We start from the raw sequence: 17,336 nt of genomic DNA on the forward strand, positions 1-17,336 counted from the left end.
AACCATAAAGCAAAATCAACCAACTGTTCTTAGACTGACTGTCGACGGACAACCCCGCGTACCTATTAGTCATTTCTCATTATCCGTGTTTCCCCCATATTTGTTTAGCCGAACCGATCCAACTTCGCACGGATGGGTTTATCTATTCCGTAGACAAAATATGACTGTGTTATTAGAATTGGTACATAATATAATATATAACTTTCCTCGTAAAAACACCGGATTCAAATGCACTAACAAGAGGTATCAATTTTTTTTACCAACCTGTTATTGGGTAGTTAATGAAAATATAGGTAAATATTATTTATTATTGTATTACTACACCTAGGGTAGTAATGAAAATATACGTATTATTTATTGTTGTATTATAGTTAAAACTACTTTTTAACTAAGCTATTTTACTGATCGCCATTGATTTGCCGTAGCCCGTTGAGGAGTTCCTTCCTCCTTTTCAAAAAAGATTTATCAAATCTTCGCTCAAACGTACAACCAGACCTGACAGAACAAGTTGCAACCTTTGTAAAGAGTAAATCGGTAAAGATCTGACGGAGTAGAGTAACATCGTCAAGAATTTCCATTCCCTATCTTGAACGAACCCTATTGTTTTTTGGGATGAAAACTATCAAGTATGTTAACCCGGGTCCCGGAGTTGTAGCTATAAATATGCCAATTACCAAGATACAGTTCAAATACGTTCAGTAGTTTCAGCGTGAAGCGCGCACACAGACGGACAGACACAAAATAAAATAAAATAAACTGTATTAGGCTCTATCGATAATGCTTCCTCCGATTATTTTTTCAAAATATATTTTATGTCGAGAAATCGCGCAGTAACAGTTTTATTAAGTATAGGTATGGATTTATTTATATAAAAAAATACGACTTTCGTACTGTTGAAGAAAATGAGATGGAATAACCGACTCTTACTAAAATAACGAGTCCTCTCATGAACGTAAAATATTTGTGCCAAATTTTTCATACAAATTTCGTGTTGAGGGTGATAGCGCGCACTGGCAACTTTCCAATTTTTGCAGTGAATCAGTCGCACATTTCCTATGTCTGAGCTTGTTTTGGCAATAGACTAAACAGCTAGCTATCTTTAATTCTTAAATCTCAAAATTTCCATTCAACTCTATTATTTCCTCCTACAAAGAAAGATCCTTCGAATTATCGAGGTTCAGATCATTATAAATTATAATATAAATATCTACGTTCTGCCAGAATAGTTTATATTATAGATAAGAACAATCTAGACAAACACACTGAGCTATAAACTCTCCTGCAGAGAATAATTCGCTCGACTAATTATTATAACTACGTATCATGGATACGTACGTAACTAGTAGCCAATCACATGTCTACACATGTGTTTTAAGTAAACATTGCAGCAACCGTTTTACTAACAAGTACATAGGTAATCAATAAGTAGTAAGTACCATGCATATAGTTATACATTATTTCGTGACTACTTTACGAAATAATTCGTGAAATCGAATAACGACAGATCTAGTTAGTAGTTACCTATTACTTAGCAATAAATGCTTGGGAATTGCAGAGTTCGATTTAATTACTATAATGATATTTGTGTTTTACATAATATCATTAGTTTGACCATATCTAACCTATCTTATCTTATATAGGTATGTTTTTCCGCCAAGAAGTCCCCTTTTACATTGCCTCTTCTCTTTCAGAGCACTCCCCTCACACCTTCCAACAGCATTGGGATCCTTGGAGTCCACATTTCGAGCGAGGTTCAATTCCGCGATCATTTGGAAAGCAAGGCCAAATTAGCCTCCAAAAAGCTTGGGGTGCTCAACAGTGCAAAGCGGTACTTCGCGCCCGAGCATAGGCTCCTACTCTATAAGGCGCAAGTCCGCCCTCACATGTAGTACTGCTCCCACCTTTGGGCTGGAGCACCCCAGTACCAACTCCTTCCATTTGATCGGATCCAAAGGCGGGCTGTTCGACTTGTGGACGATCCCAAACTAACCGGCTCGTTGGAAAGCCTGGAGCACCGCAGAGACGTTAGCTCTCTATGAGTGTTCTATCGCCTGTATAATGGGGAGTGCTCTGAAGAGCTTTTTGACCTCATTCCACCCTCTTTTTTCTACAACCGCACCGCGCGCCACCGTAAGGTATTTCACCCTCACCATCTGGGTGTCTGGTGCACTTCGACCGTCCGCTGCGCCAGATCCTTCTTTCCACGCACGTGCAAACTGTGGAACCAACTCCCATCGGTGGTGTTCCCACTAGATTATAACATGGGGTTATTCAAGGGGCGGACCAACAAATTCCTAAAAGGCCGGCAACGCATCGGCGGCTCCTCTGGTGCTGCAAATGTTCATTGGCGGCGGTAATCACTTAACATCAGGTGACCCGCCTGCTCGTTTGCTCGCTTTATCTATTAAAAAAAAAAATTAATTATGTATCTATACCGAGATCTATTTTGTATACAGATTTAATTTAAAAACATACAAATAATTAACTTAAATACCTATGATTTCTGTGGCACTGAATGTAAAAAAAAATGCCGCATACATTCTATAAGATAAGATAAATAAATAAATAAAATCAAAACCTATAACCTAAAATCTAGAATTACTATTATGCTCAAATGCTAATTTTATAATACCTTCCTCAAAATATTGTATTTCGCACCTGCCATACCTACATATAGAAATATATTTGAATATATTACTAAGTTACTTAAAAGCTTTGAATATATAGTATGCTTAATATCATTACGTATAGGTATCTATTATAATTTATAATCAAACATTTGGGGGCTCGGCTTTTAAAAAAACCAGATAGATATACGGAATTATCGCACTAGGTATTATTTTAATGAATCGACTTAATAATTCTGAAGGACGATTACTTAACTGAGTACATAATATAGGTATCTTTAATTACGAATACTATTCAATCATTCTTAAACAAAGCGATTGTTAGTTACGCAAAGACAACGAAGTAAGCGTTTGGGATTAGGAGAATCAATATCTAAGTACTGTTTGTAACTATGCATTGATAAAATAATGCAAGTTGCAACTGACCATAGATTCCACCTTGAATGGTTTTCTTTAGGTAACCGCAAATTTTCTTGTTCTTTATGCTGCTCTCAATTGTTATAAAATTCATATGATTATCAGATGGTTGTAAATATTGTCTGAATTTTTCAACTTTAAAGCTCGGGAACCCTGAACCTTGGACGGTTTACCTTGAAGGTCCAAGGTTACCTTGAACTAATTTTATTAGGTAACCCCTTGGTTCGTAAAAAATATAAAAAATACCTTTCCTCTGGTTATCAGATGGTTTAGGCCCGTTCTTAAATATCTCTACATAGTATAGAATAAAGTCGCTTCCCGCTGTCTGTATATACGCTTAGATCTTTTAAACCACGCAACGGATTTTAATACGGTTTTCACGAATAGATAGAGTAATTCAAAAAGAGTGTTTATAGTTTATACGTATAGTTTAATATTGTTTTGAATATGACGATAATCGTTCAGACCATTCAGACTGTCCAGTGCGAAGCCGGGACGGGTCTCTAGTTTTTTATATATTTTTCTTTGACAGCATTTTTTTACGTGACGTCAATCAACATGCCTTCATATTTATATTTAGCTTAGTAGGTACGTAGCTGTCGTGTGTTTCACATATTATTACCTATACTTTCCCACCTAACTATAAAGTAAATCAAAATTGCCCTGAATTGGAATCAAAATAAGATCTATGACGAATATGCAAAAATACATTAAGTTTACCTTTAAATAAGTTACCATTACATAACGTACCATAACTAATTAATGCTAATGTTACTTGTGAGGTAGGTAGGTACCTAGTAATAAAATTTACTTAATCATTTATCATAAGAATTATCAACTTCGTTTCGTATTATAATGTCAATGGAAAATAATCGTCATTGTTCCATAAAAAAATTCCACCGCACACCTTACGTAACAAGTAATTTCAGTTTTTATAGCTCAATAGTTGCCTATATGGATACTCTATAGTCTATACTTATGTCATATCCACCTCATTATAACATAGTCGTGCTAGGTAAATCTGATGAGTTTATCATTTTATAATCATCTAATCCATATACTTATATTATATTGCGAAAGTGTGTCTATCTGCTATCTTTTCACCGTTAAACCGATTTTGATGAAATTTAGTACAGAGATAGCTTGTATACTGGGAAAGGACATAATAAATCCGGAAAATTAAAGAGTTCCCAATAGATTTTCCACGTGGACAAAGTTTCGGGCATCGTCTACTTGGTAGGTACAGAGATAGCTTACATACCGGAGATGGACATTTCGGCTGCCTAAAATCCAAACCCTGTAAACGACATCAGACGAGACCACAAGGAGATAATTTAATTTATTTTATTTTAAGACTAAGTATTTTCAGTAGATTTTCTAGTAGTTAGACTTTGTTAAATAAAGCAGAAAAAACATTATTGTATGCAAAGTATTTTCCTTGCAAACATTTGACATGTACCTATAGTACGTGACAGGTCGAGATGGCCATCGGGGTCGGGACGTCACCCGCGCTATCACGCACCGGGTTAGCGTGGGGGCTGTGCGGGTGTGCGGGGCGACCCCCTGCCTTATACCCCGATTTCCATCTGTCATTTTCTCATCATTCATCTCGCGTACTATAGAGGTTATTGACTTTCCTATTCTTACTTTTAATGCATTATTAAACGTCTTTACTGTTTTGATTTGGATTTTAGATCATGGGTTATGTTTTTAAAATGGTCACAGCGACTTACTAGGCTTTGAATTGGTTTTCTCATTGTATATGGTGCACTTACGACACTTACCTGCGACAGGTTGAGAGGGTAATCGGGATATAAGGCAAGGGGACGCCCCGTACACCCGCACGTCATAAGGCGCACGACCGGACCGGGTTAGCGCAGGAGCTGTGCGGTTATACGAGGCGTTCCCTCCCGGATTACCATTTTTTCAACCTGTCGCGTACTGTATGTAGGTTTAGACTGTAGAGGTATAAAAATTTCTGTTATATGGAAAACCAGAGGATGCCCGCGACTTCGTCCGCGTGGATTTAGGTTTTTAAAATCCTGTGGGAACTCTTTGATTTTCCGAGATAAAAAGTAGCCTATGTCCTTCCCCGGGATGCAAGCTATCGATGTACCAAATTTCGTCAAAATTGGTTGAACGGATGGGCCGTGAAAGGCTAGCAGACAGACAGACAGACAGACAGACGGACGGACAGACAGACAGACAGACAGACACGCTTTCGCATTTATAATATTAAGTAGGTGTGGAGTATGGATATGGATGTGGAAGTATAGATTTTAATGCTGTTTTCCTTACAATAATGGGACATACTATTGAAGTAAGAATTATGACATAATATAACGATTTTTCAAAAAATGTCATTTACTGGGTTTCGATATGGGGCGGTCGGTTTAATCAGGTTCTAGGGTAAAGGCTCAAGTGAATGAACAAATCACAGGTTTTTACCATAACTAAAAACTACCAGGAATTAAACCAGCTGATACACATTTTTATGAATAAGAGTTTTTAAGGGTTTTCCGTACCATAATCGTAAAAACCAGCCAAGTGCGAATCAGACTCGCACACTTAGGGTTCCGTACTACAATTTGCATACAATTATCGACATTTTGCACGATAAATCAAAAACTACTTACTAGATCTCGTTCAAACCAATGGTTTCGGTGAAAGTTTGCATGGTAATGTACATCATATATTTTTTTTTAGTTTTATCATTCTCTTATTTTAGAAGTAACAGGGGGGGGGGGGGACGACGACACATTTTACCACTTTGAAAGTGTCGCGCAAACTATTCAGTTTAGAAAAAAATGATGTTAGAAACTTCAATTTCATTTTTAAAGACCTATCCATAGATACCCCACACGTATGGGTTTGATAAAAAAAATTATTGAGTTTCAGTTCTAAGTATGGGGAACCCCCAAAATTTACTGTTTTTTTTCTATTTTTGTGTGAAAATCTTAGTGCGGTTCACAGCATACGTCTACTTACCAAGTTTCAACAGTATAGCTCTTATAGTTTCGTAAAAAAGTGGCTGTGACATACGGACGGATAGACAGACAGACATGACGAATCTATAAGGGTTCCGTTTTTTGCCATTTGGCTACGGAACCCTAAAAATGGAACCCTTATGGTTCGATTTGCTCCGTCCTTCCGGCTGTTTGTCTATCACAGTCGATTATTTCCGTAAGAGTCGGTTTCCACTTGTCGGTTGTCGGGCCCGGATTTTAATCGGATGTTCCAGTGGCAGAACATTTTATATGATGCACACTTGACTAAAACCGATTTTGTGTTGGCGCCGACAAGAAATGTCGGATGTTTTGCCAGGCCTCTACGTTCGGAATAAAATCGTGTCGGATTTTGCTCGCCTATGAGTAAGTATGACGCTGTTTACAAAGGCCCTAAGTGACTTATAAACTACTAGGCGATGCCTGCGACTTTGTCCGCGTAGAATTAGGTTTTTTAAAAATCAATCGTCAACTGTAGGTGTTACAATTGACGGTATACGACAAACATTTACTACTTTTGCCTCTATTCTCTCTCTCCCTCAGTCGAGTTTTTTTTTGTTTTTTGATCTTTAATATATAGAAAGAAAACGTGACTGACTGACTGACTGATCTATCAACGCACAGCTCAAACTAATGGACGGATCGGGCTGAAATTTGGTATGCTGATAGCTATTACGACTACGACGACGATATATATATTACTATTATGGATTGTATATATATTGATATTTATAATAGATATGTATATGTGTGATAGTTATGTATGTATTACTGAAATAGTTAGGTACTTATTAATTAATTATATTATATTGTTTTACACTACTTCATTTTTCTGTATTGCGTGTAAGTACTATCCAACACACCTAGTTTCTCCTTTCACCAAAGGTTGCCTGGTAGATTGCTGTGAGCAATAAGGCCGCCTTTGCATACATTTTTTTTTTTCGTTTTAGTTTCTTTGTCATGTTATGTAATATTTTTTGTGTGCAATAAAGTATTTCTATCTATCTATCTATCTACGACGTAGGCATCCGCTAAGAAAGGATTTTTGAAAATTCAACTCCTAAGGGGGTGAAATAGGTGTTTGAAATTTATGTAGTCTACGCGGACGTAGTCGCGAGCATAAGCTAGTCTTATATAAATTCCATTTGTGAAACTTGTCATCAGCTTCAATTTTCTTCTGTTCTTATCTATTTACTTTTCCAATTAGCTGTAAGTTTTCCTATTAAATAAAAAAAAAATCAGTATAGTAATAATTAATATCGCGCATTATTTTTGCTTTTTTTGATTATTAAATAATTTATGACTATATATAGATACACAAAATAATATAAAAATACTAAATGATGCCCGCGATTTCGTGGGCGTGGATTTAGGCTTTTTGAAAATCCCGTGGGAACTCTTTAATTTTACGGGTTAAAAATTAGCCTTAGCAGATACACTTTCGCATTTATTAACCAACTTCCAAAAAGGAGATGGTTCTCAATTCGGCCCGTTTTTTTTAATGTATGAAAACCGATTTTTTCGAAGTTTCGTATTCGTTCATTTACTGGAGTCCTTTACCCTAGTACGTTAAAGTACTAAAAGTGCGTGTTAGTAATTAGTATCAGCTGATCAAATGTCAATAAATTGCGCCAAAACCAAACGCCAAAACAAAAATTGCTAGTTTCAAGGTGAAACGGCAACTGTCATTAGCGAATGCAATTCCCTTAAATATATAACCGATAACGTCAAAGCAATGTTCAAAAGCTGTTATGCAATTCAAAGTTAGGTAAGTAAAAAACCTGAGTAAAAGCTTTACAGCAAATAACCATGATTTTAATGCGGGTTTCCAGTTGGTCACAGCTGATGGTAGAAATATCCTGTATTATAAGAAAACTAGTTTCCTATAGTAGGTGGAAATTAGATGTAACTTAATGGGAAAGTTGACAAGCGGTAAAACATCCGCAAATTGAATCGATTAGTTACGGCGAGGAACATTTTTTGCGCGAAATCGATTTAAAAATATAATAAAATAGTTCTTTATTATTAGTAGATGCTGTGCTTGTTCATATTTATCAACTTCTATTGAATTGCAAAGACCAAGATATTCTAGAATAAAAATTGTCGGTGAAATCGCTAAGTATGGCACTTGCTCATTATTCAACAAACGGAAACTAAGAACAGTCGGGTAGGTAGAGGATGTTCAACTATGAGATACAAAATAAGTAATTCTGCTTCAGCCTTCAACCTACAGCTTATACAAAACTTAGGGTAGGCAAAGCATTTACCAATACATAGAATATTATATATATGCCACTATAATAATAATATGGTCCGACAAACTCTTATTTGTGTTTTATGACTAGTAAAGTTTAATTACTTTTATCGTATCGAAGGATATTCTGGATACGATATCGAAGGATATTCATGATACGATATGAGATTGCAGTCAAGGGCTAACTTGTATCTGAATAAATAAATAAAGACATTGATTTTTAAACAAGACAGTGGTTACAAAAATTAGAATACATACCACTTTAAACCTGGAACGCAGTACGCCCAACTTTCCAAAGCGCACATGGAACGGCGAGCAAGTGAAGCTGCCATCGGGTTGTTCTACCACCACCACGTCGATGGCTCCCGTTAGAGTGGCACCATTGATCTCATTGTAGAACTTCGCGATAAACTTGCCGATATAGTTCATAGAATACATGACTGTCGGTTTATAGCACTCCTCAAAATCACAAATTAATCACAACGAACTATTTATATAATATTTACTATAGGTACAACTTTTTTAAATTTGTTTTTCGATATCACCTAATATCTCACTACCCCATTGTGATATCGATAATAACGAAGTCAGTCCGTATCTGTAACAAAAAAAAACAAATTAATAAAGAAAAAAATGTAATTATCGCAGTCATTTGCCTAGCCGTGCATCCAATTATTCGTTATCGCACTAGTGCGGTAATAATATATTGGTCGCCACAGGAAACCATAATTCAGTTAACTTACCATAGATAAAAATTTACTTGTGCAAATTCAAATTGTTATTGGTAGGTATAGGTTGTACTTAGTTTAATTATAATTTACAATGAATATATTATTAATATTTAGCATTTTAATCTCGTTGTTTAAACATACGTATCTATATATTATCGCTTAAAGACTTACGTATTACATTATGTATATCAATTAATCTTGAAGGTCATAATAGCTGCAACACAGATTAACATCATATTTAGGTATTCTAAATTAAAAAATATCTCCAATTGTACGTCAATACAAAAATTATTATTAATCAATTATCTACATAATTTTTAGGGTTCCGTAACTCAAAAGGAAAAACGGAACCCTTATAGGATCACTTTATTGTCTGTCTGTTATGTCTGTCTGTCTGTCAAGAAACCTACAGGGTACCTACTTCCCGTTGACCTAGAATCATGAAATTTGGCAGGTAGGTACATCTTATAGCTGACATTTGGGGAAAAATCTGAAAACCGTAAATTTAGGGTTAGATCACACAAAAAAAATTAAATTGTGGTCATGAACTAATAATTAGTATTTTTAACTTTCGAAGTGAGAGATTTATATCAAGTGGGGTATCATATGAAAGGTCTTCACCTGTGCATTCTAAAACAGATTTTTATTTATTTTTATGCATCATAGTTTTTGAATTATCGTGCAAAATGTCGAAAAAATATGACTGTAGTACGGAACCCTCATCGCGCGAGCCTGACTCGCACTTGGCCGGTTTTTAAAAATTAAATAAGTAGGTAGAGTATCTGCTGAATTAGGTTCTCCACTTATTTACTAACTACCTATAAAAATTATTATACCTAATAGTAAAATAAGGCTCAGTTACAAAACTCATATCTTTAACTAGCTTATGCCCGCGACTTCGTCCGCCTGGAGTACACAAATTTCAAAACCTATTTTACCCCTAAGGGTTGAATTTTCAAAAATCCTTTCTTAGCGGATGTCTACGTCATAATAGCTTTCTGCATGCCGATCCGTCCAGTAGTTTGAGCTGTGCGTTGATAGATCAGTCACTCAGTCAGTCAGTCAGCTTTTCCATTTATATACATACTAGATGACGCCCGCGACCTCGTCCGCGTGGACTTAGGTTTTTTAAAAATCCCGTGAGAACTCTTTGATTTTTCAGGATAAATCAAGTAGCCTATGTTATTCCCCGGGATGTAAGCTAGCTCTGTACCAAATTTCATCAAATTCGGGTAAAATGAAAATGAAAATGAAAATCTTTTTATTCGTATAAACTTTTACAAGTGCTTACGAATAGTCGGATGCATCTACCACTGGTTCGGAATGCCTTTCCTGCCGAGAAGAACCAGCAAGAAACTCGGCGGTTGCTCTTTTCAAATATTTGATATAGGTACAAGATTATGCCATGTATAAAATAGTATTTGCAGTCTTGTGCGTTGCTGGAACGAGCTGCAGGTCAAATCCACGCTCTTTTATCATTTAGATAATCTTCAATTGTGTAATATGCTTTTTTCAGGAGCATATTTTTATTAGATTTTTTAAACTTGTGCAAAGGTAAGTCCAAAATAGTTTGCGGGATTTTATTATAAAAGGTAATACCCATACCCACAAATGACTTTTGGACTTTCCTGAGGCGGAAGGCAGGAGCTGCAAGTTTGTCTCAGTTTCTAGTTAGCCTATTGTGTAGATCACCAATTTTCTTGTAACTAAGAATATTTTGTCTTACAAAAATTATGTTATTATAAATATATTGAGAGGCTACAGTAAGGATATCTATTTCCTTAAATTTCTCTCGAAGGCAATCGCGTGGTCTTAAGTTATAAATTGCGCGTATTGCCCTTTTTTGTAATACAAAAATTCTCCCAATATCTGCCGCTTTACCCCATATTAAGATTCCATAAGACATAATACTATGGAAGTAAGCAAAATATACTATCTTTGCGGTTTCCACGTCAGTTAACTGCCGAATCTTTCTAACAGTGTAAGCGGCAGAGCTTAATTTGCTAGCAAGAGTTGATATATGGGTGCCCCATTGAAGCTTCGAACTTGGGTAAACTGTTGGGCCGTGAAAACCTAGCAGACAGACAGATAAGTTTAGGATAAATGATAAAAAACCTCTCACTTGAGCAATCGAAATATACGCCTATCTCTATGAGTGTTACTAAATATCAACTGCACCATTGAAGCAATAGGCCATTGCTCTACTAAAAATAGATATTCGAAAACAGTTTATTATTTACAAAAATAAACGATTGATATACCTACCTACTTACCTAATGAAAGGAATTAGAAGGATCATAAATATACCTGTATCTATACTAATATTATAAAAAAAGGTAAAGTTTGTAAGTTTGTTTGTAGCAAGTAATCTCTGGAACTACTGAATAGATTTTGAAAATGCTTTGAGCAGTAGGTAGAATGTTACATTATTTCTGAAAGACATAGGCTACATTTTATTTTCAAAAGAGATCCCTGCAAACACTTTAAAAAGCGATCCGTGCCATCTACGTTGCCGTGCCACCGTGATACAAACAAACATTCCTCCCAGTGTTGGGGACAATACGCAGAGAAACTTTCAGCCATACTAATAATATAAATGCGAAAGTGTGTCTGTCCGTCTGTCCGTCCGTCCGTCTGCCTGTCTGTCTCCTAGCCTTTCACGGCCCATCCGTTCAACCGATTTTGACAAAATTTGGTACAGCGATAGCTTGCATACCGGAGAAGGAGATGGGTTACTTTTTATCCCGGACAATCAAAGAGTACCCACGGGATTTTTAAAAACCTAAATCCATGCGTACAAAGTTGCGGGCATCAGCTAGTCTTTTATAAAATAACAAAGGTCTGGCACGCGCTGGCTCTTAATCCATAATATCAATTCAGTATCTCTCGTCACATTTTAAGACGATTTCCGGGAACTGCTAAAGTATGTCAACAGTAGCTACTGTGCTATCAAGTAAGCGGGTCGACGTACTAATAAAACAAACAAAATCACAATCTCACGAAGCCTTTTAAAATGAAAATAATAAAATACGAATAAAGCGATGAGTTAATAATTATTGAGAATGCGATGGGCAGGACATGTGCAACGCATGGACGACACAAGAGCTTCGAAAAAGTTGTTGGACAGCAAACCAGAGGGCCATACAGGCCGAGGAAGACCTAGAGGTCGGTGGATAGACGTAGTGGAGAAGGACATGAGGGTTTTGGAAGTTCGTAGCTGGGGCTCTACCGCGGTTGTTTGACAGCTACAATGTCACGATCGCATGCACACGATACAACGCACGATCTCTGATTGGTTAATGCTCGCTCACTATTGGCCACAATGCATTGTTGCAACAAGAATCGCACAAATTTAGCCAATCAGAACAATTGAGCTTGTAATAATGATTGATGCAGGTTTTAGACAATCGCCCTACATGAAGAAAGGTGCTTCTGACTGGGCGCGGCGGGCGCCCTGATGGCGGAGTTTGCTTGACCAAGCCAAGGCCCATCCAGGGCTGTAACGCTTCGTTGATGATGATAATAATTATTAAAATTAAATGTTGAATAAATTATAAGTACTAAGAGAATTTGATCATTGTTAAGACTGTTAAGATGGTGTAATTTGATAATTGTAGTACCTATCGCCTTACATTACACATAGCTACTTAAAGAAAGAAAAAATAAATAATTCGTACAAGTTGTTACAACTTGTCATATAGGTAATACCATACGAATTATGTTAAGTCAACGTTAAGTATTTAGTTTAAGTTTCTTGCTGTTTGACTTGTTAGGTTGAACTATACAATCAGTCACACCCAATTAAACATTGGTAGGTACGTATCGGATTTAAAATTTTAAAATTGAAGTATACATATATGTAGTTCGCGACAGGTCGAGATTGCAATGGGGGTACCTAGGTATGAGGCGGGGGGACGCCCCGCACACACGCACTCGCCCGCACCGGGATAACGCAGGGGCTATGCAGGTGTGCGGGGCGTCCCCACCCCGATTGCCATCTCAAACTGTCGCATACTAGGTATACTTATTAAATTATCTTTTAATACTTATACAGATTTCTTATTTTCTGACCATTTCTGTCAAATTAGAAAATGTTTAGGTAAATATTATATTACTGCGAAAAATAGATACGAATAAAGTACGGATACGAGTTTATAGATACAAAAGACAATAATAATGAGTTAGGTAGATGAGTTGTGTATTGTGTATGACAGTAACAGAATTATGTGTCGGTAGGGGTGGCTGCGTCAGTCGTCACCAGTGGGTTTCCCCATAACATTACACGATTTGTATAATATAGAAGACACAGGCTGACTGCTAACAGTGTATCTAATTTGACTTTGCTCAGAATTCTCAGACTTATGAGTCTTATGACAGAGTTAAACTTTGGCTTGTTTAAGTTTTTGTCTGATCTAGTAGATTTCAACCTTATAGCTTATTGATAGCATAACAAAAGTCAGAAAAAAAGAGGTTCCTAAATTCTAACTAAACGTAATTTATGTACCTAACATATTACAAGATATTACATACATATGACAAGAAACCCTGAATACATCTGTGTTCTCCAGGGACTTGTGTTAAACAACTAGATTAGGGTATTATTACCTTAATTTGTCCACCTACAATATCCGTGACATTGACGCTCGTATTGGCACGAAGCGTGTTCGCGGTGGCGGCCGTGTGAGGACTCTGCCCCCGACTTCTCGTTGAAGTTATACGTATAATCGTGCACAATATAGACGACATAAGTATCTGCACTGACTAATCCTTTAGAATAGTCTCCATAAGTCCATAATCCAATAAACGGTCTCGTTGTCAAGTTCATTCGCTCACGTAGAGCCATGGATCGGGATTTACAGTGAGATATTTTCATTCGAAGGATTATGGTTTAAAATTGCACTATATCAATGAACCTCCTGATACTTCCTATTACTATTTTCAGGTCATTCATTACGGTCTAAAAAACTATGAAATATCTTCTTCAGGCCACATTCAGATTCATAACCCTTTAGTAATAGTAGTAGATTCCTAACCGCGTAAAGATAGTACGTATTATGATCCTTAACATTTGTGATTGTAAATTTTTAATAGATATGAGAATACTTGTAAGATTCACAACGAAATACGTGTGGCGCATGAAATAGATCATAATATGTAATAATTATATAGGTACCTACCTAATAACATATTGACATATCGATAACATCGCGCAAAATGTTGTAAAGACATTGCTCCTAGGTCTTTGCTTTAGACTACGCACTTGTCCGTTTTTAGGGTTCCGTACAAAAATGGTAAAAATGGAACCCAGTCGATTATTCCATATGAATTTTGGAGCAGTTGTACATAATAGTGGCCCAACATCATTCGAATAAAAGTATAACGAGAAATATTTTTAGCTCAATTAAAAAAGGGAGAAAATTGGGAGTTTTAAATTTCAAAGTAAGAGAACTATACCGATTGGGGTATCATATTTTATCATGCAAAATATCGAATAAAATACCGCCAGGTCACGTACCTACCATTATATTTTGTTTTGATTAAGTACAAAAGCAGCATTAGAGATAAGATAATCGAATAAATAAATTACGAAAATTATTAAGATAAGGTTGTCACTTTTTGGCAACTTGTTCTTATCTTTTTGTAGGTTAAATGAAACTAGCTCATTTAGAAACACTACATTGAATAGAAAATACCTACCTATAGAAAACTAGAATATCTATACACAACGTAATATCCTTGATAGTTTTCAGTTTTCTAAAGTAAACCCATTTTATTGGGAGGGTGCCAATCTGCCAATATTACAACTTGTAACAAGCTGATATTACATAATATCATGCCTACGAGGTAATGTGTATGTAACCTTATCATTAAATGCCTTTTAATACGATATAACCACAGAATAGTCGCGGTTAAGACGCATCCTTTTTTAACCGACTTCCATAAAAGAGGTGGTTCTCAATTCGGCCCGTTTTTTTTAAATGTATATACATCGATTTTTTCCAGGTTTCTGCACCGATTTGCAAATTATTTTTTTAACCAACAGAGGATGTTTCCGTGGTGGTCCCATTTTAATTTCTGGATCCAACTCCTCAATCCTGATGCTGCAGGGTTATTATAATTTATAATATCCGCTATAGTGAGAACATAATATTATTGATAAGTAGTATTTTTATTTCTTTGTAATTAACACCTAACCTAACATTATAATAGACTAGATAATGCCCACGACTTCGTTTTTGTGGATATTTCTTTTCCGTGGGTACTCTTTGATTTTCCGGGATCTGAATTCTGAGGTAACTTATGTCCATCTCCGGGATGAAAGCCATACCTATCTGTAAAATATTTCGTCGACTTCGTTTGTGTGGTTTTTCTCTAAACCCGTGGGTACAGACAGACAGACAGACACACTTTCGCATTTAGGGATTTAGAAATTGTCCTTTATAAATTGCCACTCAACCAAGTGAAGACTTTATCGTTGAACTCGAGAATCCAACTCCTCAACCCTGATGCTGTAAGGAATTGCATTCCTAAATCATGGTGCTCCCACGGGATTTTTGAAGAATCATGCGTTTAAATGTATTTACGAAATTTGGTACGGAGATAATTTTTTAAAAATAACGACATCTGAATATAAAGTCAACGATACCACAAGAGTCAGCAAATATTTAGTATCAAGCTAATTAATCATCAACTATACAATAATATTATGATAAAGATAACAGGAAATAATCTTATCATTGTCTATAATTATTTCATAAAATTAAATAATTAAGTATAAACATGGTAAAAACAATAAAACTAACCTGAAATAAAAAACGCTTTGTGGATTCACTCAACACTTGCCAAGGGATTGTAATTGTTGAGATGCGAATTTAACGCACGAACTCGAACACGACGAGACTAAATAGAGTTAATCAAACGCGTGCGAAACTCCTCGTGTAGATTCAAACACTGCTGATTTACACTTTGAAGTGGCGGTGGGTGCGCCATTACCAAACCAATCACTCTGTGACGTTACAACAGTACAACCGATTATACACACATATACACAATACAAACTCAACACATGCGTGTGACACAAGGAAACTGAGTTGGTCGAACGCACGAGAAAACGTGTCGATGGCGTGTTGTGGCGTGATATCGTACCATTTATTGCGAAAGTATCTTCTGATGATACACGAAACTTGAAATAAATAAGGGCATGGAGTTTTTAACTGAATGGTTAATCGCTAGCCCCATTGAGTAACCATTACTAACCATTCTTGAAAATGAGTTTATAATCTCATGGAATAAAACATATTATAAAATCATCGTGAAAGTAGATTAAGTATACTTGTTACTTACTAATAAACCATAGAAAGACATTGAGGAGAAGGACCCAAAAAACAACAAAATAAACTTATGGAATATGTTTATGAAAATGAAAAAAAATGATGAAGAAACACCAGACCCAGCCAGGACGAAAAAGACTTGCTATATATACACATAAGTTTACAGGAAAAGAAGACATTGACACAATTTGAAATAGAAGGTCAAATCAGAACAAACCTGCTTAAAAGATGGTGACAAAAGACTAGAACGAAAATATTATATGTAATAAAATTGATAGGATTTTTGTTGGAGCAAGACCAAAAAAAGATTTGATGCTAAAGACACCGCAAAGTGGACCAGATTATGCAGAGATTTGAATGTAGACCTACTAAAGTTCAAACGTTCGTTCATAAATCTTTAAATTATTATGAATAGGTACTAAACCAGCTAGTTTAGTGTAATATCGTGTCAAAATACCTCAAGCCTTATTTGTCTAGGAATGGGTGTGTCATGACGTATTGTTTACGACCAGCCTCTGGCGCATAGTATGCCGATATACCTGTTGCGTATTATTAAAATCGTACACAAGGTCATTCCTAAATTGCCAATGTCATATGCTGACCTACTTTCAACCTTATGTCTTTTAACTAAATATCGAAATAGGAAGAAGAATGGTACAGTTTTTAGTGTTTACAAAGAAATTCGTTATCAATTCTCTTATGTAATTTGTTATCGTTTTTACTAGTGCGTATATGGTGCATAATATTGTGAAACGCAAAAACATGTTTATATTCCATTCAAAATTTATCGGATAGATATAATGGCAGATTTTATTTATTTAACTTGCCCGACCCGGCTTCGCACGGGTGGGCTTAGCTATTCCATAAACAAATCATGAATGTGTTGTATTACAAAATTAGCTTATCCGCGCGACTCTGTCCGCGTGGACTACACAAACTTCAAACCCCTGTTTTACCTCTTTTAAAGAATG

At 36.0% G+C, this 17,336-nt stretch overlaps 1 protein-coding gene across 3 annotated transcripts in view; it reads right to left on the reverse strand.

The window, feature by feature from the left end:
• The window catches only part of Lpin (phosphatidate phosphatase LPIN), a 35,218-nt gene extending 19,176 nt beyond the window's left edge, over positions 1-16,042 (reverse strand). Inside the window, exons 1-2 of one of the 3 annotated variants that reach the window (XR_004674815.2) lie at positions 15,838-16,041; positions 8,562-8,901 (exon numbers count right to left, since the gene is read on the reverse strand). Coding sequence is in view for 2 of the 3 variants with exons in the window: in XM_034978380.2 (XP_034834271.1) it covers positions 8,562-8,741 (180 nt within the window). In the remaining variant the exon portion in view is untranslated. Of the gene's footprint in view, positions 1-8,561; positions 8,902-15,837 lie in introns of all 3 variants that reach the window. The other 2 variants (XM_034978380.2, XM_034978387.2) reach the window with 2 other exon arrangements.
• Positions 16,043-17,336: the final 1,294 nt, after the last annotated feature.

This window comes from Maniola hyperantus, chromosome 2, assembly GCF_902806685.2.
Source record: "Maniola hyperantus chromosome 2, iAphHyp1.2, whole genome shotgun sequence".
Lineage (NCBI taxonomy): Eukaryota > Metazoa > Arthropoda > Insecta > Lepidoptera > Nymphalidae > Maniola > Maniola hyperantus.